Source organism: Podarcis liolepis (genome assembly GCF_965112155.1).
Source record: "Podarcis liolepis genome assembly, chromosome: 14".
NCBI lineage: Eukaryota > Metazoa > Chordata > Lepidosauria > Squamata > Lacertidae > Podarcis > Podarcis liolepis.
The window spans coordinates 44,523,805-44,549,048 of NC_139569.1; the positions used below are offsets into that span (position 1 = coordinate 44,523,805).

Here is a 25,244-nt window from a genome sequence, read left to right on the forward strand (position 1 = left end):
CACTTAATGTAAATGTGAAGTGCAGGTTTTCAGGGCTGAATTAGATTATCTCTTCCTACACCTGCATCAGCCATTTCCTTCACCCTTACAGATAGGCTTCCTCCTCTGTAAAAGAGTTTGGCTGGAGGGGAAAACAGAATGATACCAAATAAGCTCTGGTTTATGTATGAATAGGTAAAGGGGGAGCGGATGGCGCTGTGGTCTAAACCACTGAGCCTCTTGGGCTTGCTGATCAGAAGGTCAGCGGTTTCAATCTGCCTGACAGGGTGAGCTCCTGTTGCTTTGTCCCAACTTCTGCCAACCTAGAAATTCAAAAGCATGCCCGTGCAAGTAGAAAAATAGGTACCACTACAGCGGGAAGGTACACGACATTTCCATATGCTCTGGTTTCCATCACGGTGTTCTGTTGCACAAGAAGCAGTTTAGTCCTACTGGCCACATGAGCAGGAAAGCTGTCTGTGGACAAACGTCGACTCCCTTGGCCTGAAGCGAGACGAGTGACACAACTTCATAGTCACCTTTAACTGGACTTAACTGTCCAGGCATCCTTTACCTTACCTTACCTTTTATGTATGAATGATACCTAGTCAATTGCATCCCTCAGACAACCAACCAATGTGTTACACTGTTTGCTAAATGTCTGCAATAAAGTTTTATACACATGGATTTTGAGAAGACAACTACTGCTAACTTCTGTTTGGGAGGAGGAAGAGATGGGTGTTGCTTTCTGCTCATCCATCTCCTACCACAAGCTCCACTGCAACCTTTATGGCTACAAACACTGTAGAAAGCAGTTTCCCAAGCAGTTTCCAGGCTTTTTTAAACAAATAATAATAATTAATAAATAAAAATAAAAATGTGCACCCCACCCCCAAGACCATTCCATTATAACTATCCAACCTCTCAAAATTCTAACATCTCTTGCAATGGTTTGGCCCCTTTCCATTTTAACAGTACAAATTCTATGAATACTTTCCATCTATCCTCAAAATCATTTCTCCTGCATACTCCCCATCTTACCTTAATAGAACATGTTAATTTATCATTAATAGCTATACCCCACACATCTTTATACCATTCTTCCATTTTATATTCACCTTGCCCCTTCCACTTCCTAGCTATAATAAGGTGTGCAGCTGTCAATAAATTTGTGAGCAAGTCATTCATAGCCTGTGAACCTTCCACCTCATCGTAAATTGATAATGATGCTACTTTTGGTCAGCTTTAACCCAATGATTTCTGTTATCTCCTTAAACAACCTTTGTCATAAAGCTCTTCAATTCTTATACTCTGCCACACACAAAAACAAGCTGCTAGTACTAGATCTTCTTATCCCAATTCTTGCCATGAATAGTTTATAGCAACAGCAGGGAAGAAAGCTGCACCACTGTGCCTACCACGTGGCAGTGGTTGCAGTGAAGAAAGCCTACTCTGCTCTGCCACTATTACGTCTGCAAGCAGCCATCCAGCAGAGCTTTTCCAAACAGTGAATGGGCTTGTAGAATCAGACTAAAAGATAGTTGCTCTCTATTTTACATCTGAATTAGGGGAGGCAGTTGAGATGTTAGACCAGTGTTTGAAGGCAGTGACTGGCTGGATAAACCAATAAACTGAAGCTGAAACCTGGATTCCCATGTCCAGAAAGGGGGGGGGGGCTGCCCTGGCCAGGGTTGAACTTGCACTACTCTGGAAGGAGCAGTTTCATAGTTTGGGGGTGCTCCTGGATTCAGCACCTTCACTGGAGGCTCAGGTGGCCTCAGTGGCTGCTGTACCTTATGCTCTGAAAACTTCCAGATTGGATGCAAATGCGTTCTACTTGGGGCTTCCCTTGAAGTCAACTTGGAAACTTCAGTTGGTTCAAAATGCAGCAGCCAGATTAGTGACTCGGGTTTCATTTAGATCTCATATAACCCCTGTTTTAAAACAGCTGCTGCACTCATTGCCAGTTCATTTCTGGGCCCAATTCAAGGTACTCGTGTTGATGTTTACTGCCTTAAATGACTCAGGCTCCAAATATCTGACAGACCACCTCCTTCCCTGCACATCCTAGGAGTGCTGGGGTTGGCAGCCCTCTTGTCAGCTACTCCACCCTCAGAGAGGACATCCTCTGTGGCAGCCTCTGTGGAACTCTGTCCCCACAGAGGTGTGACTGGCACCCTCATTATATAGTTTCTGTAGAATGCTGAAGATGCACCTTTTTACCCTGGCTTTTTTAACACCTGAGGTATAGGTTTTTAGGACCCACCTTATTTTTATGATGATAGGAAGTTTTCTATTGCTTTTAATATTGTGTTTTAATGTTGTAACCTGTCCTGGGACCTTAGGGTGAAGAGCAGGAAATAAATCTATCAATAAATAATCCCATACTATTTTCTCATTCTAGTCTCAAACTTTGTCAGAGCTAACGCAGTCCTCCCTGATCATTGCAAGCTTAAAGTTTCCTAACAAAGGAAATGTAGGGTGAATCTGATGCATCAAAAAATCAAACTGCTGAAGTCACAAACATCTACTGCCATTCCCTCCCCCCCAACCCCCCCCCCCAAATATACATAAGAAGCTAGCTGAGACTTAGGGCACTGCAAGAACACTTGAAAGACAGTTTTTGATATACTGTTGCTCCCATTTTACAAAGATACAAGACTATATCATTTATTTAGCAGACAAAGCATATTTTTCAATTAGCATAAGTTTGCTTTTGGCCATTTTACAACTATAAAAAGGTGGACCAGGCAGTATGCTCAATTTGACAAGGACAGTCAATTTGAAGTTCCAGGATTTGTTTCAGAAGCTGGCTCAGACCTTGGATTCTAGATTTTACATATTATGTTGCTATTATTTTTCATTGTACAAGCGAGCTGGCTGGGGTTGGAGGAAGAGCAAAGCAGTCTCTCTGTGTATACCAATAAAGTATAATATATCTCAACGGAAATTCAAGAAATCCCTAACCTACAATCAATAGGAAGGAAGGAATTTAAAGCTATTTCTGCAATATGACAATAAAACTATCAAGTGAAGGCACTCTTTCTTCCCTTATATTTAAAAACACACAAAGCAACCAACCCCCTTCTTCACAGGCTATTCTGTATACTCCCACCCAAGTGCTTTCTGGCCCATGGAATCAACAGAAAGGGAAAGAGAATAACCTATTTATGCATTTTTCTGCTTTTCTTTCTGATTACACTAGTATCCTAGAAATGCAGAGATTTCAGTTAGTAGCTATGAATAGGTTTCTGTGGCACTTAAAACCAGAGCACATCTCTCTCCACAAACAGCTCTTGCCATAAAATTCATGATATGAAGGTGATGAACCTTGACAGCTCTTCAGAGAAAATGAACACTGAATCGTTTTTTAAAAGCATAAGCAAGGCCTCAATCCCCTACAGCTTGAAAGCATTATTTCCCTTTTGGTAAATCCTGTTAGATTCTGCTCCACTCACTGTAAATCCAAGTCCTAGGTTTTCATTCTTGTTGAAGTATGTAAACACTCTTATTTCCTTTTCCCCACATCAGTATCTTCATTTCAATTTATATCTCCAGCATACAAAATCATTGCCCACTATGATCCAATGAGCTGTCACACACCTAGAACTACTAGGCACAGGAGAGTCACACAAACACTTGCTACTTTCAGGAGCGAGTTAGAAATAATTGGCCAATTAGGCTAGTCGGCATGATCATCTTTACTAATATGACCCACAAAATCTTGAACATTTCCGGGGGAGGGGGAGCCTTGGAAAGGCCAGGTGAATATTGCAGCATTATTCACAATCCATAACCCTGCTTCCTTCTCCGCAAAATCTGTGCTCAGTGTCTTAAACATCTGACTAGAGAAGCAGCACATTGTAGGTTTGTTGGGTGGATAATACAGCAGCAAGAATTTATCAAATTATGCCCCAACACAAGTTTCTAGGCCAAAAGCCCACTCATGAAACCTTGTAATTCCCCAAGGAGCTTTATCTGTTTATTCCTTCTGTTCTTTCTAGCAGAGCTGACTCCATTCTCTTCATGCACCTGAACAGGATAATAAGCCACAGCCACAGAGCAGAAAAGGTCCCTACAGTCCCACAAATAGAAACCATACAATAAACACAACAGAGAGTCAAGAAATTTATCTGTTTGGTAAGTGACTAGCAACAAATTGACTAGGGTGCAATGGGAGAAGCAAAATCTTATTCTCTAGAGCAAAACAAAGGTGGCAATGTGGCCACACCCACATCATCCTTAGCAGGTTACAGTGTTTCTGCCTAACTACCATACATGTCAAGAGATAGAGGTTAGGAACTTGGTTCTCTAGCCCTTGCGAGCAAAGAAAGCAGCTCATAACCACCAAAACACTGTGGTAAGTGGCCCAATGCAGCACTAAAAAACCCAACCCAACCCAACCACCTACTTAGACAGGGCAGTCAGCCAAAACAAGGGAACATCCAATTTTCCTTTAAAAGCATTTGTCATAGAAGTTACAAGGATGACCACAAGAGTATCCTACAACCTTAGCCCAGTTGAACAACTTCAAAAAACCTTTCAGTCCAACTTGTTTCTAAGGAGTTGTAACTGACTGAAATAGGACAGGATCTTGAATCTACATAATCCAAGTAAGTCAGGAATCCACTGGGAAAGCAGAAAAGCCCCCTCCCAAAACTGCTACCATAGCTGCTTGCAGGTCCAAACATACCAATTTACTTTCTAACCTTGCAGTGTATGAGATGGTATATCAGAGAGCACAGTTTGTCATTTCTTCACTACTAGTGTGTCATCACTAATTTTGACTACACTATTCTAATATTCAATGTTTAACATTTTTTGCTTCAATTAGAATAACTGTGATTGGTCCAATCTGTTTTAAAAAGAAAAAGGGCATACAACCTTTTCTTAAAAGCGGGGGGGAGAAGTACAGTTAATCTACGTCAGGAGATCCAGGTTCTGAATTCTTGCTTAAGAACTTAAACAAGTTAGTATCAGAATAGTGTCTATACTAACCCAGCATTTTTAAGAATGCATTTATTTTGGCAAGAATCCAAGGAAACAGGTGTAACTGGGGTCATTGAAAATTAGCCATGGCCTACTTTCTGACTAGCTCCAATCCAACAGCAAAAAACAATGAGCACATAGTACAGAGATGATTCTGCAACTTTAAGCAACCAATCCTGAGAAAACCAGCTTTTTAAGAAGAGAGTATAACAAAGACAATGGAGGTGACCAACAAATGTTGAGGTTGTTTTGTGACCCAACTGCCCATGCCCTTATAAAAGTCACCACTTTCATAAATAACCTTAAGCAAGAATAATCTGAGCAAGTCTCACAAGCCCTGAACCTGCTAGACAAGATCAGGATGAGAAATTGTGTCACACAATTACTGGAGAATATTCATTTCCATGTGGATTATTTCTAAGGACTACTTCACACATTCATTTTTATACGGACATAATTCTCATGTAGGAAACTGCACATATTCCACATATACACATTGTCACATGTGATAAACACATATTTTGTTGCATCTCCATATTGCAGAAACCCTGCCAACTGAAGTCACATACACATATCTGTGGCAAAACATTAACCATATGCAGACATCTTTATGTCGGTTATCATTCAATCTCTTAACAGAAGCAGTATCAATGTAGGACTTTTATCAAGCATGAAACAGTTACAATTTCAAGTCATTATACAGCAATATGACCCTACCTTGAAAGAGTGCTTGTTAGGACAAAGATGGAATATTTGTTCCCTAAGAGATGATATACCCCAGCAAACATCTACATGTGGAGGTTCAACAGACACCTGATCAGTTACATCTCATACAGCCGACAAGGTCACAGATGTTGTGTCCCCCAGAGGAGTTTTGATAGTTTTTAAACAGTAAAATAATCATTTATTTCCAATGATCTTCCAGATTTAGAAGCAGATTTAGCCTTCCTTGGTACAAATATCAGCCTAGTCCCAGTAAAATGTAAGAATCTGCCTTCATTTCCAGCTCATGACCAACAACAAGCCCATCATACACTATGGGACAAAATATGGCCTTTACAGCAAAGAAGAACACTGTGGTGTTTGGCATTACTGTGGAGACCCTAATTTCCAGCAGCAGTACCCTACCAGGCCCAGCCACCAGCCCACATCTTACCTTCTCTGCCTTGACCTTTTTGAGCTGTCGACACTCACTGTCACCATCTTCCAGCTCCGTCTTAATTCCCAAAGGATTGAGTGCAGATCCTGTGTCAATAGCTATACTTCCAAGCTGCTCAGCGGCGGCAGCGGCGGCGGCAGCAGCAGCAGCAGGCTCTGATCCTTGGCCGCCATCATACTGCCCAACCCTAACAGCCAAGGCAAGAGGCTGGAGTACACTGGGCTCCTTTTCTGCTGGAGCACCCGCACCCTCACTCCTTTCCTTCTTACTCTTGGACGAACCCCCCTCCTTCTCTTTCTTTGAGTTGGCCACATTTCGAGAAGCCTTGGCCGATTTCTCAGAGCCCTTTGGGGCAATGGCAGCCACCAAGCCACTAGAGTTCACGCCATCACCAGGTCGCCCCTGAACCTCCTTCTTGCCACTGGTCCCTTCACTTGGAGTGAACAGGGAGGATCCTGGGGCAGCCTTGCCACTGTCCTTGCTACTCTTACTCCGTTTGGATTTGGATTTGCTTTCCTTACTCTGTGGACCTGGCACTGGGGTCACAAACTTGATGTTCTCCGGCAGTGTCGCCACAGCATTCGGTGCTGGTAGCCCCACCTCCTTGGAGCCTGACATTTCCAATTTTTGTTGGTCCTTTTCCAAATCCGCGTCCAGGTCAATGATGAGATTCCCTACTCCAATGTCCCATTCATCCCCACTGTCATACGTCTCAACTGGGTTTGCATCCACTCCTTTCCCTCCGGAAGCTCCACTGCTCAAGGACATCTTAGAGTTAACGACCCACCTCAAGGTTCAAGCCTCTTGTCTGCTCCCTCAGCCTTTGGGTATGAAGTAGCAGCTTCGGCTATGTTCTCAAGCCTCCAGTTATCAAGGTGCGCCCAGATGACAACATAATTGCTGAAAGGGAAAGTAAGAACAATGGATATTACATTACAGTTACTCAAGAAATGGGTCTAAGAACCAGTACACAAGCATATATGGGAAGGTGTTCACATTCAGACAAATAAAGATACACATGCAGACCAGCTGAACATATACTTATCTGTTCCCCATACTTGTACTACCCAACTGGTGTTACACTACCATCACTACTACCAATGCCACTGGTGGTAAAATACTACCATATAATTGCAATGTGTAGGTGGACTATAGTAGAGCTAAGTTCCTCTCCCCACACCAAAGTACTTTTATGATCAAATTAAGGCACCAAAGTTAAAATAGCATACCGGGCCTTGTTACGTTAGCACATCACAGAGAGAAGCACAAATCCCAAAGTATTAAGGCAATATGCTGCTTGTCAATCTGTCCTACATTGTCATACCCATTGAAAATATATTTTTTAAAGCACCATAACTGTAAAACTGCATACATGCATACAATTTTATTTGTATGCTGGCTTCCCACAGTTCAAACCACACTCAATGTGACTTACAACACCAAAAAAATACACAATGGAATTCGTCATAAAAATAATAATAAAACATTAAAAGTATGCATTTTTGTATGCATTTCATGACAGGCAACTAGCCTTTTGTGAGGAAGTGGAGATGTCTGGTCACCAGGTCTAGTGCATAATATCTTTAACTGGCTGGCTGATGTGGCCACAATGCCACACCACTCAGGTGGTATGGGGGGCAGCATGGAACCAAAATACATGCCTCTTTTGGTGCTGCACTGCCTTGGCTAGCCAGGCTCAGAAACACTTGAACAGGGGCAACCCTTGTGCCTGCTCAAAGGTGCCACCCGTCTCTCCAGTATGAGCCGCCACTTTGTTTCTTTCCCTGCTACATGCTTGAGAGGTGAGAGAGTCTGGTGAGCGTTCCCTCTTTGGGCTCCCTGCCTTCTTCCCTTAAATCTTTTATTGCTGAAATGATCAACTCACAGGTGGGGGGCAGTGAAAGAATCAGAGAATCAGAGTTGGAAGGGACCCTAAGGATCATCTGGACCAGTGATGGCCAAACTTGGCCTTCCAACTGTTTTGGGACTACAATTCCAATCATTCCTGACCTGTTAGCTAAGGATGATGGGACTTGTAGTCCCAAAACAGCTGAAGGGCCAAGTTTGGCCATCACTGATCTAGACCAACCCCCTGGAATGCAGGAATATGCGGCTGTCCCTTATGGGAATCAAACCTGCAACCTTGGAGATATCAGCACTGTGCTCTAGCCAATGCAGATGATCTGGCGATACCCGGTTCTCTCACTCGCCCGCTCACCCCTCTCTTTTTGTTAAATGCCCTGTTTGTGAGGTATACTATGTGATCACCCTGCTGACTTGTGGCACTTTACTGCTCTCTCGGCGGCTTTGAATAGGAATGGGGCTCTGCTGGGGAAGAGGGCCAAACATGGATTTACAGTGGTGCCTCGCAAGACGAAATTAATTCGTTCCGCAAGTTTTTTCTTCTTGCGAGTTTTTCGTCTTGCGAAGCACGGTTTCCCATAGGAATGCATTGAAAATCAATTAATGCGTTCCTATGGAAACCGCTTGCCAGGCTGGCGGTGCGGAGAAGGGCTTTTCTCCCCACCGCAAGCCTTCAGGACAGGTACGGGAACAGAGGGGAAGGGGCGCAGCATTCTGAATGTTGGCGGTGGGAAGGAAAACCCTCCTCCCACCGCAAGTCTTCAGGACAGCCATCCGAAGGCTGGCGTGGGGAGAAGGGCTTTCCGCCCCACCGCCAGCCTTCGGAGCAGCCTTCCGAAGGCTGGCGCGGGGAGAAGGGCTTTTCTCCCCACCGCCAGCCTTCGGAGGAGCCTTCCGAAGGCTGGCTCGGGGAGAAGGGCTTTTCTCCCCACCGCCAGCCTTCGGAGGATCCTTCCGAAGGCTGGCGCGGGAAGAAGGGCTTTCCGCCCCACCGCCAGCCTTCGGAGGAGGTCCGAGGACAGTGGGGAAGACGCGCTGCGCTTCCCTGCTGTCCCAGAGCTTTCCCTATGGGCTTTCGTCTTGCGAAGGAAGCCCATAGGGAAATTCGTTTTGCGAATCGCCTCCAAAACGGAAAACCCTTTCGTCTAGCGGGTTTTCCGTCTTGCGAGGCGTTCGTCTTGCGGGGCACCACTGTACTTGAGATGCATTGCTGACAGGAGCAGAGGGGGCAGAAACGGGAGCAATACCCTGCCAGCAACAGCATCATTCATTCCTTTAGGTTCGCTAGAGCCCTGTGGTTTATCAGCTTAGAAACAGTATGAACGGTAAAATTAAATCAGCAAACACCCATGTAAAGCATTCTCAAGTTGCAGACAGAAACCAAAATCTGGGCTGGTCCAGAAAGTGCCCATAGCATCCTAATTTGTTCTTACCTGAAAAGACTAAGTAACAAACACTGTACAGCAGGGAAGGAGGAATGTTTTTAAAGCTCTTGTAACTTGTGTGTGTGTATCTGAGACCTACTCTCCCATTACAGCATGCATATTTTTCCTGCAAGGAATTGCATTAGCAATTGGGTGTGTTTGTGTGTGTAAATTTATTTTAAACCTGCCATTTTGGCACTGATCTGCAGGGCAACACAGCACCAAAAGACACCATGAACCTCTACTTCAGTCACAGACTCCTCTCCCTGCACACCCCGCTGGCGCACAAAAAAGAAGAAGCAAAAAAGCAAGACAGAGAAAAAGAGGGGGTGGTAGATCTGTCCCCCCATGCCCCTAAGCCCAGCCAGTCAGACTTCTTTCCTGTGAGCCCTAGAACAGGCTGCTGCTGGGCACTCGTATTTCCCTTCCAGGCAAAGCAAGCAGTGCACAAAGCCTTGCTTCTCTGCCTTATCACAAGCAGCATGGAGGACGCGTGCTGCTCCTTATTGCAAAAGAAACATCTTTTACCTCAAGAAGCCAATTCCCTCTCCCAGAAGCCAAATACCAGGGAAGAGTCACTAGTCACTCATCCTTACATGCCACGCTTTGGAGAAACAGAACTGCTGTGTGGGAAACAGCCTTTAAACTGGTGCATATTCTATTAAATAGAATATTTTAAAGATAGAAGAAGGCAGGATGGAATTGTATGATCTTTTAAGTGCAATACAGTGGTACCTCAGTTTAAGAACAGTCCTGTTTAAGAACAATTTGGTTTACAAACTGAAAACAGTGTCTTGGTTTGAGAACTTTACCTTGGTCTAAAAACTGAATCCCAACGGTGGAAGGGCACCGGCGGCGGGAGGCCTCGTTAGGGAAAGTGTGCCTCTGTTTAAGAACGGTTTTGGTTTAAGAACAGACTTCTGGAACAGATTAAGTACGTAAACCGAGGTACCACTGTAATTCAAACTACAAGGGGTCAGTATTACTTGCACCTTTTTACTGGAAGTGTAAAATAAAATAAAGGAGTTCATTTTTTTAGGGAAACCTCATTTTTTATGTCAGAATAAATGATAAGTTAGGGTTTGTGCAAACAACCAATGAGGATTTTCATGCTAAATCCTAATTATCAATATAGAAGGGTAGGGGGTTTTTTTAGGTGCAAACATTTCCCACAGACTTCCTCTCCTCCGTATTCATGGAGTTAACATACTACAACTGCAACGGTAACATGGGGTGGAGGCAAACCTTCAAAGAAACCAAAGATCTTAAAATGGTGGAGCATCACACTACTTTCATAAATATTTGCATCAGTGCTCCTGTACGAGGGAAGTGCTTTCCTTTACAAAAATAATAATATTTGAACTTTGAAAATAATCGTGTTATGTGAGCATGGGTGGACAGAGTAAGACAATATCACTCGCTGGCAACTCCACCTATCACAGAAGCTGTGAGTTTTGCAAACTGAAAGAAAAAGGTTCTCACCAGTGTGGTTAGAGTACCTGTTATTAAAATGTGATATTAACAATGTGTCACTGGTGTGAATTGTGTTCATGCGTTTTGAAAAAATAAATTGAAAGTGCTGCTGTATGGGGAGTAGGCAGGTGACCAGCCATTCTGTTTTTGTACCCGTAACCCAGGCTCCAGGAACCATTGGTGAATAGCTTTTCTATCCCAGTTTCTAACACTGCTAGCAATAAAAAGGAAAACCCAAATTTACATACACAGTTTGATGGCTGAAGAAGTAGATTATTGTTAGTATTAATTTGCTTGTCACTTCTCACAACCAAGGAATTCTTGAAGCAACTTAAAAGTAGAATTCAGTACACATACTCATTGAAACAATACTATACAATGTTTGCTCTGGCATGAAAAAGATGACATGTTGGCACCTTGCAAGCTTTCCTTGGGAGTATTTCATGAGCTGCAACTGAGAAGGCCCATTCTCTCACTGACACCCTCCAAGCATCTATTAGTGGGGCATGCAGTGAAGGGCCTCAGATTATGGGCTCTGGCAAATAGCTATGGGGAAAGGTTAGATAGAGCTGTGCAGATACGCAACATGTGAAGACCAAAAGTACACAAAATAGTAATGCATGGAATGCATAATAGTTGTCCCCATCATGCTAGGCTACAATTACTAAGTGACCAAGCACACTATCTTCACGAAGACTCTATACAGTGGTACCTCGGGTTACAGACGCTTCAGATTACAGACTCCGCTAACCCAGAAATAGTACCTCAGGTTAAGAACTTTGCTTCAGGATGAGAACAGAAATTGTGCGGTGGCGGCGCAGCGGCAGGCCCCATTAGCTAAAGTGGTGCTTCAGGTTAAGAACAATTTCAGGTTAAGAACGGACCTCCAGAATAAATTAAGTTCTTAACCTGAGGTACCACTGTACATTAAGTATTTCCCCGGAGGCTACAAAATAGCAAACCAGTCACTCCACAAGATAACTATATGGCAATTATATTTTCAAAAGATAATTAACACGTGAAATGGCATTCTTCCTAGAAGTGAGCCAAATTCCACCAAAGGGTAGTTTCAGGTACACCTTTGAAGCCCATGGCCGCCCACCAGCTTTGGCTCTCCTTTAAGTGTTTTGATTTTCTGCTCCTCCATCCTGCGCACAGGAGACTGATGATCTGCCATGTTTACAAATGGGAAACACTTAAAGCTGACACTGTTTTCAAAGGAGTCTAAAAGGGTTGCTTGGCAGTATATAGCCAGAAACAGGTACCCTGAGCCATGTCAAAGACTGAGTCATCTGAGGGGCTGAGATAGCCAAGCTTTTTTCCAACCACTGTCTACAGAATCTCTGGTTCCTTAATTCTAATAATTTGCCCCCTGACAGGTCATTATAGATTTTTAACCCCATAAGCCAATGCCTGGTATCTGAGCAAGATATACAGACTTCTTATCTCTCTTTTTTTCAGTCCTCACAATAGTGATTTTATTAAATTAATTGCTTTTATAAAACATTGCAGATGTTATAATTGTTAACATAGCAATGTGCCCAACTGTCATAACTGTTGAAGTTTGCTAATCAGGATTCCTCTAAATGGGGAAAAAAGAAGAAATGAAAAACATCAAAGTCTTGTGAGAGCTTAACTAAAGCCACCCAAAACTGGTGATAAAGAATTCTCCCAAAGAGTCAGAAAAAAATGTGTATAAAGCCACATGTTTCCCCCATCCAATGCAACAGAACCAGCCTCTGTTCTAACCCAAACATAGGGTTTATTATCTTAATGGTAAAGAAAGTGTAAACTCAGGGGAATGTTCCATGCAGCTGTGGAGTCAGAAGCAGCTTTCAAAATCTACAGTCTGTTGAGCCCTCCCCTTGCACTAAACCATAGTTTAGTGCTACCTGCCACCCTGGGATGCTTTGGCTGCCTGGCTTGTTAAGATACTATCACTGAGCCTTTATTTCCACAGCTGAGATCATAAGCAACCTCCCTCCTGCATGGGCTAGTCTGAAGGAAGGTCAGAGGAAAATAATCAATCTGTTTCATCTCCCTTCGTCATTACAGAACAAGAGGATGGTCTCAGTCAAAAAAGCAGACAATCCCCAGCCTACACACACTAAGAGATCCTTGAACACCAACCTTGTATGACTCAATTTTTTCATCTGAAGAAGTTGAAACACTAACTATAGTGCTCATAGAACCATAGAGTTGCAAGGGGCTTGAGGGTCATCTAGTCCAACTCCCTGCAATGCAGGAATCTCAACTAAAGCATCCAAGAAAGATGGCCATCCAACCTTTGCTTAAAAACCTCCAAGGAAGGAGAATCCACCACCTCTTGAGGGAGCCAATTCCATAGTCAAACAGTTCTGTCAGAAAGTTATTTCTGATGTTTAGTTGGAATCTCCTTTCTTGTAACTTGGAGCCATCGGTTCGAGTCCATTGACCATGGTATCCTTCTGGGCCGTTTAAGGGGATTGGGAGCTGAGGGCATTGTTATGCAATGGTTCCACTCCTTCCTTCTGGGCAGTGTCCAGTGTTCGGTGAGTGACACTGAGATCCAACACCAGTGGGCCTTCTGGTGGTTCCCTCAATGCAAGAAGTGAAGTTACAGGGAACCAGGCAGAGGGCCTTCTCGGGACTGGCACCCAACCTACGGAATGCTCTCCCACCAGATGCCAAATGGATAAGAAACTGTGCAACCTTTAGAAGACATCTGAAGGCAGCACTGTATAGGCACTTTTTTATTATGTTTTTAGTACAGGGTACTACTACTACTACTACTAATGATAATAATAATAATAAAAATACTGAGCAAACAGTTTCTATAGTAAACACATACAGACTCACCACAGAAAAGTGACACACTGAAATCAAGGTCAAATTGGGGTTAGGAAAACTCTTATTTTCAAAACTTTAACTTCTCAACTTTTAACTTTTCCTTGCAATTACAATCTACAGTGGTACCTTTGGATACGAACGGGATCCCTTCCGGATCCCTGTTCTCATCCTGAAGCGAACGTAACCCTTGCTGCGTGTGCACAGGTCACGAGTTGCCACTTCCGAGCATGCACATGACGTCATTTTGACCGTCTGCACATGCGCAAGCGGCAAAACCCAGAAGTAACGCGTTCCATTACTTCCGGGTCGCCACGGAGCGCAACCCAAAAGCGTTCAACCTGAAACATATTTAACCTGGTATGACTGTACACCAAGATACACTTGAATGTCTCCAGATTTCCAGAAGATTAAGTTCAGATAGTGAATCAGTGTAACAGAAACATGCATTTATACCATCTAATGTTTTTGATACCACATATTAGTGCATATATCCAAAGCTACTTGATTTTGTTCATACAGATTACAAAGGCAAAATTAACTACACTTAAACAGCATCCTCGTGCTCATCTCAAACTAGTGGTGACTCAACCCACGCAAACCTACAACTATTGCCCCAAAACAAAAAAAGACTGTTCCTACACATGTGGAAGAACATGAAAAAGCTGCCCTATAAAAGCTAGCATAGCTCTCATCTCCCACACCTGGCTGCCTCCATACCAAATTTTAAAACAAGAAATAAAAGAAATAAAAAGGAATAAAATGCAATTTAAAACAGTATGAATATTTTAATGCAATGGATATGCCCACTGTGTTATAGAGTAATATTTGTCAACTTTATAATATTTGTCAGCACTCCCTTCAAGTGCCTTGTCAACCTCCTTCCCTCTTCTTCCTGCCAGCCTCAGCTTTATTCCTCTGAGGAAGGTAGTGCCTCCTCCTCCTGTGACTTCCACTTCATCCTGCTCACCTGCTGAGTGATGCACTTACAGTGCTACTCATTTTATAAACTTGATGGCTCTCAAATGGCAAATATTTCTCAACTCCACTTTCATCACTATTTAACCCCTTAATCCTCATTCCAACTGTAACCATGAAACTGCATTTGTTCACATTCATCCTACTCCAACTCCACCCCCAAATATAATTGTACAGTAATACCTTTTAGGCCAAAATATCGTATGTTTTTGCCTGAAAAATTATATTAAGCAGTGTGAACACCCGATTAATATTTATAAAATTGTACCCTGTCCTTCCTCAGATTCCTAGGTGGGATTTAAGCAATCCACACTGCACATTAAAAAATGTATTTAAATCTAGCATGTCATCACCTTTTATATCAAAGAAAGTAACAGACAAGATGGACCTTTTACAATCAAGATAGAGATGCTTTGACTAAGTCAATCTTTATTCCACTTCTAACTAAAGACAGAGTAGGGAGAATGTGTGTGTTTGTTTGTTTGTTTGTTTGTTTGTTTGTTTGTTTGTTTCTATCTGCCTACCTACCTGCCTGCCTCCCTGTGTGTGATGGAGAGAAGCATATAAATGAGAAAATATAGGACAGAAAGCCCTATAAACATTTTATATTATCTTGCTTTACAGAAAACACACTATGCCAGAGCCCAGCTACATGAGTCAGTTGGAAGTGACAAAAAAACACAAGCCCTGCCTACAAGGCAACTGGATGAAAGGGACAAATGAGCTGAGAGAAAGGCACGTTTGGCAAATCCTGACCGTGATCAACTCCACCTGGAAACCTGTGTCCCCACTGTGGAAGGATGTGCAGATCCAGATTGGCCTCCACAGTCACTTATGGACACACTGTTGGGACCATATTGATGGAAGACAATCTTACTTTGCTACGAGTGATCGCCAAAAAAAAAGAATACTACACGTCCCAACAAATATGTAGCTTCATTCAAAATTATAGCAGTATTATACAATAAACCCTAACTAAGCCCCCACATAGAGGTCAGGTGCTGTTGACAGCTCCTCTAAGTCACAGTCAACATAGTCAATGGTCAGGGATTATGTTGTTAAGTCCAACAACCTCCAGAGGGCATCATATTGGCTACCACAGACTTGCTCCTGGCACCCTGCCTCACAGAGTGTTCAGTAGAGAGAAAAGATATAAAGGCATCTGAAAACCAGATGGAAAAAAACCCCCATCCGAGTGTACAAATCCCTCTCCACTTCCTCCCTGCCACACAGAACTCATCGATACACAGCTGAAAGTACATGTATTCACTTGTCCAGTTGGCAATCTTCCAATAGGCAATTCTAAGAGAAGCCCTGGAACAGGAATACTAAGGGAAATGGCTTCTCACTTGGAAAACTGTACACATGCAGTGGCCCGACATAAATAATTCAGCTCCATTAAGGGCTGCAACCTCTATAAACCACATCTGCATTCCTAGAAGCAGCCATGTCATTAGAGTTCACTTTGAACTCGCAGCCCCTATCAAAACACTTCTAACAAATCACATACGGCAACTCTCAGGAAAGCACTGCACACAGATCAGTATGCAACCAAGGGTTCATTGTGCCTTAACTCACAGTGGCTGCTCCCAGGCTAGCCACAACAGCTTGCATTACACTTCTGACCTTTTGTAGTGGAACAATAGGCAGAGAAAACCTAACTGGGAATGACTGGACACCCAAAGGAGAATTGATCCCATTAAAAGTTCAGTGCATATAAAGAGAATGTCTCCTACCAGTCTGTTCAAATCTGCAGACTCTGGGATTAGCTTCTGGTTGCTTCCAGACATGAGTGACTGCAATTTTCACCCTGATTAACTTTCAGGAATGCTTGCACTGAAGAACAGCAGAAACAGTGGAAAATCTCCAGCACCAGGCAACTGCTGCTCTAGAGCATGGCAAAGGTAACAGGATTTCAGATTACTGCTCCGCTTTACTGGGATCAGTCCAAGACAGCATATGTGCCTTCTGGCTCCAGACAACCCCTGGGAAAATAAGTCAGGAACAATCAGAGCAATTGGAGCAGAACAGGGTAAGTTTCAAGCTGCAACATCTCAGTCAGAAAAAATATAGCAGACTCTACCTGGGAAGCCTAGGAACAAACTCTGTTAAACCCCAGCCAGTCCCTTTACTGTCCATTTTTCCAGAGGTCAGAGCAGAAACATGAGCGGCTGCTGTGTTCAGGAGCCGCTCCTCCCGCCATCTCTTGCTGGCAGCCAGCCTATGTCTTTCTTCTATACACTACCTCTACACAGGATCCTTTTTTGTTTCCTTTTATGACTAAAGAAACCCAGAGGGATGTATCTTGCTTTGCAGAGGAAGCTGCAGTGCTCTTAGCTCCTCAGACTACAGAGCTGTGCTCTCTCCAGCTGCCTTGTTTAGGTTTTTTTTTTTAAAAAAAAGAAAGCCATAAAAAACAGGAATCCTTTCGTAGCTTTCTTTTTAAGATGTTCCTCTCTTCCTCTGTCTCTCTCCAATGATGAAAACAATGTTGAATGAAAGCCAGCTGGCAGCCAGAAGAAGAGATGAGAAATCTGCACAAAGGAGCTTCCTAACTAGCTGCTTTCAGTTCAAGGAACGTCTGCTGGCAGGGGGAGGGGGGCATCTTTGCTTCTCCCTATCCTAGGAAGACTATATCAGACAACAGAAATGTGCTATTGCTGCCTCCCTCCACCCCACGAGTCCTCTCTACAGTACTGATGCACAGCCGTAATATAAAATGTTGCAAGCACATGCGTGAATTGGAAAAAAGTGTTGTGGAACACTACACACATTCACTTACTCCTCCAACCCAAACAATTAGGCTTGAAAAAAAGTGATTGTGCTTCCCCACACAGCCTGATGGTGGTGTGGCGTGTGACCTTCCTGGAGGGTGCAGCAGGAGAGTCAAGTTTTAACCTTTACTCCCCAAGTGCAATCTCCAGGAAAAAAGGACCCAGTGTGGTACCAGCGGTTAAAATGTCAGACCAGGGCCTGCGAGAACAACAATTCAAATCCCCACTTGGCCATGAAGCTCCTGGATGACTTTGGGCCAATCAGTGCTTCTCAGCCTAACCAACCTCACAAGCGTTGAGAGGAGGAAGCGGGGGAGAACCATGCACACCACCCCTGACCTCCTTGGAGAAGGAAGTTGAGATACAAATGCAACGAACAAATCAAATCAACACAAGGAAGGCACCATCCAGCAACAATTAGGCTTGGGAAAAAGTATTTTATAGGATACAAAAGACTTCTTTTCAGGCAGTTGTGTGTGTGCACATGGAGAGAAGTGGCAGAGGGGCAGGACCCTGCAGGCACCAGGGAAGGCCTCTGTGGGAATATGCACACCCACATTAACCATGCTGGAGACTCAGGGTCCCTTCCAACTCTACAATTCTATTTATTATTACCTAATAAGGGTTGAAATGAAGCATCAGAATACAAAAAATTGAAATTGTTTTGGGGATTCACGTCTTTAAATAGGTCTACACAATATTCAGTTGTAGTAAAGAAATACAGGAGGCAAAAAAAAACCTCAAAAGGATCTCAGAGCAAGTCTATTTTGAGTTTGTGTGCTCTGTAGGAGAAAATGAATCAGATTAAATGAACCACCTTTATTTTTCAACCAAAATAAAAGCTTGAGTGGGAATAAGGTACAAAGGCCCCAATATGGCTAAGATAGCATCAAAACTAAGCAACCTAGGCCATATACTTCAAAAGAGGGTTTTTTATTGTACTACCAGGCATTTTTAGAAAAAACTATTCAAAGCCCTAATAAACTGCAACTAAGGCATCAGATTAAAATGCATCACGCAATATACATTTTAAGTATATATAGCTCAGTTAAGTTCTTGACCAGTTCTGTTATTTTAGGAAGGCTATTTTTGAATTCAACCCGTTCTACCTGGACACTGAGGTCCAGCACCAAGGGTCTTCTGGCGGTTCCCTCACTGCGAGAAGCCAAGTTACAGGGAACCAGGCGGAGGGCTTTCTAGGTAGTGTCGCCCACCCTGTGGAATGCCCTTCCATCAGATGTCAAAGAGATAAACAACTACCTGACATTTAGAAGACATCTGAAGGCAGCCCTGTTTAGGGAAGCTTTCAATGTTTGATGTATTGCAGTGTTTTAATATATTTTTTTTGGAAGCTGCCCAGAGAGGCTGGGGAAGCCCAGCCAGATGGGTGGGGTATAAATAATAAATTTATTATTATTATTATTATTATTATTATTATTATTATTATTATTATTATTATATAAAATAGCATCCAGCATCTGAATGGTGGCAAAGTTCACCGCCTCTGTCTCAGGCACCCTCGTGCCAAGTTTTCTGATGATACCTCAAGGTGCCTGAACCTATGCTGAAAAATGGGAAAGTCATGTCAAATTCACATTTTGGTATGGCATCTGGCATCCAAACATTGGCAATGACCATAGTTGCCAGCTCAGGAAGGTTTGTGCTGAGTTTGGCAATGAAATCTCAAGAGGCAGCTGAACCTATGGAGGACAGAAGAACAGACAGACAGAGAAACCACTTTCCAAAATATATAGTAGATAATAATCAAGATCTTCCTCCTCCCAAACCCGTTACTTGTTTAAGTATTACATGACAGAAGAGCCACAGGCAGAAGAAACAGATTTGAGTCAATACGGCTCTAAGTTATATAAAAGCTAAAGTCTAGTAAGTTAACATGTTCCTCCAAAAATAATTCACGGTTCCATCAAAACTGGTCCTGAGCACCTGTGTGCCTGACAAAGTAAATGACCCACTTCTAGCACATTGTGACGTACATTTTTTAAACCCTTTCCTAAACTTTCAGATATGAGTGCCAGAAGAATGTCAGCTCAGCATTAGAATGAAAGACCACAAAGCATTCATATCTGTTAAGAATCTTAAATTATAAATAGCCTTTGCTGCACATTTTCCTAATATATTAAGTCTTATAATCCATAACCACAACTGGTATGCAAGCAACAGAGAGTTCAACTTGGACATTTTGACCCTTCAATAAAATATGCAAGACTGCTTGAAACTGCAGAGCAGGCAAAAGCAAGCTCTTAGCACCTCTGAAGTCCACTAACACTGCACACCCTAAATAATACAGAGTTTTGTATGAAAATGCAAACCTCATATATCACTACTCAAAAGTGCAATGGTCCTGTTCAGAATTCCCACACGTTAACAATGCAATCTTAAGCATGTTTACACAGACATAAGCCCCATTGAGCTCTATGGTGCTTACTTCCTGGTCGATATGTGTATAGTATTGTGTTCCCATTCCATTATTCAGGTGGCCCAGAGTAATTAAACTTCATTGTTCCAAACAGTTTAAGCACATCAAATTATAAAGTCTGTTCTCAAAAGGATTCACAACCTTTAATAAATTCTACTCTGGCCAATTCTGGAATAAGCAGCAAACCTTTGGTGTTTTTATGGGGGGGTGTTAATAAAAAGTGCTTATAGCAAGATTGTTCTACAAAACTAGATCTCTCCATTTGTGCAAAATGCTTGTTCAAATATTATTTCAGCTCCCACTACTGATATGTGGGTGGTGGGGTGGAGATTTGTTGGGAAAAATTTGAACCACCTATAATTTTAGTATTCTGGGTGGCTGCCTCATGCAGTTGTGGAATTTGAAGGTAAATGCCTGTTCCACACCAATGAGCACCCAGGGAAAAGCAATTATTACAGGACACATTTTTAAAGAAAACTTCAAAGCACTCTTAACAAAGGCAGACTACATAACTGGATCAATCTAAATAAACCATGAGCAGCACCTATAACTTCAACCTCTGGAAAACAAACCTTGTGGCCAGATTCAAGGGGGGGGGCATCTGCAGAACAATGGCCTAGAATGCCCAGGGAGTGACCTCTACCCTAACCTCATGGCCTGGCTCCTCAAAAAGGTCACTGGGTGCTGTCTGCTGCATGGCTTGTTCTTTCCTTCCTGGGCCCCAGTACATTTGGGCAGGAGACAGACTGGACTAAGGGCCTCCCCAGGGAAACTATGAATAGGCAGCTCTGGAAGCCTTGATGCCTCCACTGGAGACAAAATATATATATATCTCAAATTCTAAACATGATGGGCTTTTGCTTTATGGGCTAATGGCCTCAGTTCCAAGCGTTCAATAACTAATTAAGCAAGGCATGCTGGAGCTAGATGGGGCTTTGCATGTGGCAGAATGCTTACCTGCACTTGCGATATTTCTTCTGCTGTCATGTGTTAACCTCACAACTGGGATAAAAAGGTTCATATTACACTGTCACCCCAGAGCAGTAGGTCTGCCCTGCACTAGTGTTGAAACAAGCCTCTAATCTGGATTCAGCAGCTCACAGAGCTGTGGCTGAACAGGTCCTGCTCTTTCCAATGGCTTAGGATGCCAGATGGTTGCTCCACACATTACTTTTTCAATACAGTGGTACCTCGGTTTACGAACATAATCCGTTCTGGAAGTCCGTTCTTAAACAGAGGCGCGCTTTCCCTAATGAGGCCTCCTGCCGCCGGTGCCCTTCCACCATTCAGATTCCGTTCTTAGACTGAGGTAAAGTTCGCAAACCGGGACACTACTTCCGGTTTTGTGGAGTTCGTAAACCAACTAGTTCTTAAACAGGGCTGTTCTTAAACCGAGGTATGCAGTTTCTCTCAGTGACAGAAAAAAGCACATAGCCTTCATGTGCAGAGGGTAACATGAGTCACTTTTGCTTCAAGTTAAGTATTGCAACAGACATTCCAATGGGTTTAAAAGGGTCAAAGAAGGCCTTTCACCACCAATACCCCATTTCAAGCCACAAAAAAGAGGAAGCTTTAATCAGATGTGGACAGCAGCTGTAACATCTGTGGCATTAATTTGTTTTCAAAAACTACACAGAAGTTTTACAACCAGGCACTTATGAAGCATTATATAAACATCTCCACATAGGAAGTATGGTAAACTTTGCTTGGAGGGGCTTCAGTTCCTATTCACAGGATGCACTTCATTTCCCCTACACTACTGCAGGCAAATAGAGTAATTATCCCTCTCTACCATGCCTACATGGGTCCTACTATCTTAAAAGAATGGCACACACGTCAACATGTGTGCACATGTCCCATTGCACTAAGGCACAAAGAACAATTCTGCCTGATCAACCATGTCCAAATACAGAATATGTTACACAGAATCCAGTGTTAAGTACCTGCTCTTTGGAAGAATGTTTAGAATGGCTGGTGCACTTACAGTAAAGTCATACTTTGTTTTAGAGTTTAGACAATGGCTTACTGGGATGTGTGTACCAGGCCACTACCAAAACGTAACTGCAGTGAGCCCCACCTGTATCATTTAATCATCTTACACAAATGAAGTCCTAACTATCAGTAAGTTAATTTAGTATTAAGTAAAACATCATACACAACTGTCATAGTTTCATATACAGTGGTACCTCTAGATACGAACAGGATCTGTTCTGGAGCCCCGTTTGCATCTAGAGGTAAATGTATCTAGCGACGGCATGTCTGCACACGCACGTGTTGCTTTTCGCCACTTCTGCACATGCGCGTGGTGTCATTTTGAGCGTCTGCGCAAGCGGCGAATCCCGGAAGTAACATGCTCCGTTACTTCCGGGTTGCCGCAGAGCACAACTCGAACACACTCAACTTGAAGCAAATTTAACCCGAGGTATGACTGTATATGCAATGAACGACTCACAATAAAAAGTATTGTTTCCAGTACCTAGGGACAGGATGTGAGTGAACAGCATTACTTCCTGTCCTGCATTTTCCCATAGCTTTTATTCCCATGTGTCTACTCAACTAGCCTCTTTTTTTTCTCATCCAAGCCAAAAGCTTATGAACTCTGAGATTGTGTGTGTGTGTGTGTGTGTGTGTACACACACACCGTATTTTTCGCTCTATAGGACGCACTTTTTCCCCTTCAAAAATGAAGGGGAAATGTGTGTGCGTCCTGTGGAGCGAAGACGCCATAACCCCGCAACCCTCTCCCGGCTGGAGAGGTGACGCGCGGCTATGGCAGGAGCCTCTATAGCTGCGCGTCACCTCTCCAGCCGGGAGAGCACTCGCGGGGCTAAAGCAGCCCCCCGCGACCCTCTCCCGGCTGGAGAGGTGACACGCGGCTATGGCAGGAGCCTCTACAGCCCCGCGTCACCTCCCCTGCCGGGAGAGCGCGCGTGGGGCTAAAGAAGCCATAGCCCCGCGACCCTTTCCCGGCTGGAGAGGTGACGCGCGGCTATGGCAGGAGCCTCTCCGCTGCGCCTTTCCGCTGCTCCCTGACCTGCTCTTTGGGGCTGGTGGTGGGCTTCCCCCCGCCAGCCCCAAAGAGCAGGTCAAAAGAAACCTGAAGCCTGGAGAGCGAGAGGGGTCAGTGCACACCGACCCCTCTCGCTCTCCAGGCTTCCAAGGTAGCCTGTTTTAGAGCGGCACCTTGTTTTAGAGCGGGAAAACAAGAGGGGGAAAGTTCTCCCCCTCTCTGTGCAGCGCCTCCTGCCGCTTCACTGAAGGGGCACTGGGCAGAGAGGGGGAGAATTTTTTTTTCTTGTTCTCCCCCCTCTAAAACAAAGTGCGTCCTATTGTCCGGTGCGTCCTATGGTGCGGAAAATACGGTATATATATGAACTCTGAGATGTATGTCTTTATGAAGCGTATTGTAGAAATTAAACATGTACTCATAGGAAATAAACCTGTTTTTTCAATAGTTATAATTTATTCTGAAAGAGAAATATGAATTTCCACATTGCAGTACATTTTAGCCGGTCACTTCCATAGAACCAAGAGATTTATCAGATAGTTACAAAAGGTGGGATTGAAAGGTGTTTAAATGTGAAAAATGTACAGAGTATGGCCAGTTTTGAAGAGCTGTTATTTACGATAACTTTTAAAAATATATAAAGAGAAGGGGTGTTAACATCACATATATTGTGCTTCCATCTGAAGATTAGAGCTCTTTCTTACATTACTTATCGTGAAAGATGGTAGCCCCTCCTCTAATTTTGATATATACATTTTTAACTTTTCAAAGCTGTTGAAGTGACAGAGGCTGTTTTGTACACCTATCAAATGCCTCAAAAACAAGAAAAGCTAATATTCAACCCACAAAGCTAATGAAGTCTTTTAACTGCCTTGGTCTGCCGAAATTTCTGTGAACTCCTTCCCTTCATGCAACTGCGCTCAATCTACTCCTTTTAGAGTTTCACGGGAAAAGCCTTGGCAAGCAGGCAGTGCTACTCTGAACAAACATCGCCCTGAAACCCAGTAGCATTTCCTACTACAAATCCACACTGACTGCAGAGATGGATTGCTTCTCATGTGAGAAGGCAGATACATCCAGAACCTGAAAGGACAAGAAGCAGCAGAAAGGGTGTGCACATTGCTGTGGAAGCATAAAGCACCCTGGGCACAGATTTCAACTGCTGCAAGGTTGTGCCTGGTGGCTAGGCTGGTGCTTTAATTCTACCAGTCCATGCCCTTCCAAGTATTTCCACCTGGAACCTTATCAGCAAGTTCTAGGGCCCAGTTCAAAAGCCTCTGAAAAGTGCTCTCTGTGTTGCTGATCAAGGTATTTAATTAATAATGGCCCCAGAACCCTGAACCTCAACAGTGCAGCTATAACTTATTTCCTTCTTTCTTTTTTGAACTAAATAGCATATTTCATGAGTGAGGTGTTTGGTCTGATCACAGCATAAAGGTTAACGGTAAAGGGACCCCTGACCATTAGGTCCAGTCGCGGACTCTGGGGTTGCGGCGCTCATCTAGCTTTACTGGCTGAGGGAGTCGGTGTACAGCTTTCGGATTATGTGGCCAGCATGACTAAGCCACTTCTGGCGAACCAGAGCAGCGCACAGAAATGCCGTTTACCTTCCCGCCAGAGCAGTACCTATTTATCTACTTGCACTGCGTGCTTTCGAACTGCTAGTTGGCAGGAGCAGGGACCGAGAAACGGGAGCTCACCCCGTTGTGGGGATTCAAACCACCCACCTTCTGATCAGTTTAACCCACAGTGCCACCTGCGTTCCATGATCACAGCATAGTAACTGTGATTTAGGATTTGCAGCTGAAGTGGTTTATTGGAGAATATAATTCGTCTATATGTAGCTTACACCAAAGCAACACTTGAGCAAAGACTTTAAGGAACAGAAAATGCTTTAGCAAATCTTGGCAAACAGCTGCTTATATTGTTTATAATTTTTTAAAGCCAATCATTCATTGTACATTATACAGAAGAGTGAAGTGTAGGAGAACAGTCTGTCTTCCAGCACTTTTGAGAGAATAAGCTCTTATGCATATATTCCAAGTTCAATGGCTTCAAAATATCTGTCCGGATCCTTCAGTGAGTCTCCAAAGATATGCTAAATCTTTCTCAGAAGTGGGAATGCACATGGAGAGAATAGCACAAAAGGAGCAATGTCTTACAGTGCACCAAAAGATTTCAAACAAACAAAAGCAGCCTCCATTGTACCCAGCAATCACCTGGCTCCAGCCCAGGCCTCCTGCCCCACCTCCCAGTTGAATAAGCACTGAGGACTGCTCTTCAGCAAGCTTCTGTTGTTCTTTAACATGTACAAGCAACTGATCCAAGTTAAAAC

The 25,244-nt window shown here is 43.4% G+C and overlaps 1 protein-coding gene across 5 annotated transcripts in view; it reads right to left on the minus strand.

The window, feature by feature from the left end:
* Positions 1-25,244, minus strand: part of ZNF609 (zinc finger protein 609) — a 110,553-nt gene that overhangs the window by 74,368 nt on the left and 10,941 nt on the right. For 4 of the 5 annotated variants that reach the window (XM_083475572.1, XM_083475569.1, XM_083475573.1 and 1 more), the window contains exon 2: positions 6,125-7,027. In XM_083475572.1, coding sequence (XP_083331698.1) covers positions 6,125-6,895 — 771 coding nt within the window. In that variant the 5' untranslated portion in view covers positions 6,896-7,027. Of the gene's footprint in view, positions 1-6,124; positions 7,028-16,427; positions 16,453-25,244 lie in introns of those variants that run through there. The other variant, XM_083475571.1, reaches the window with a different exon arrangement.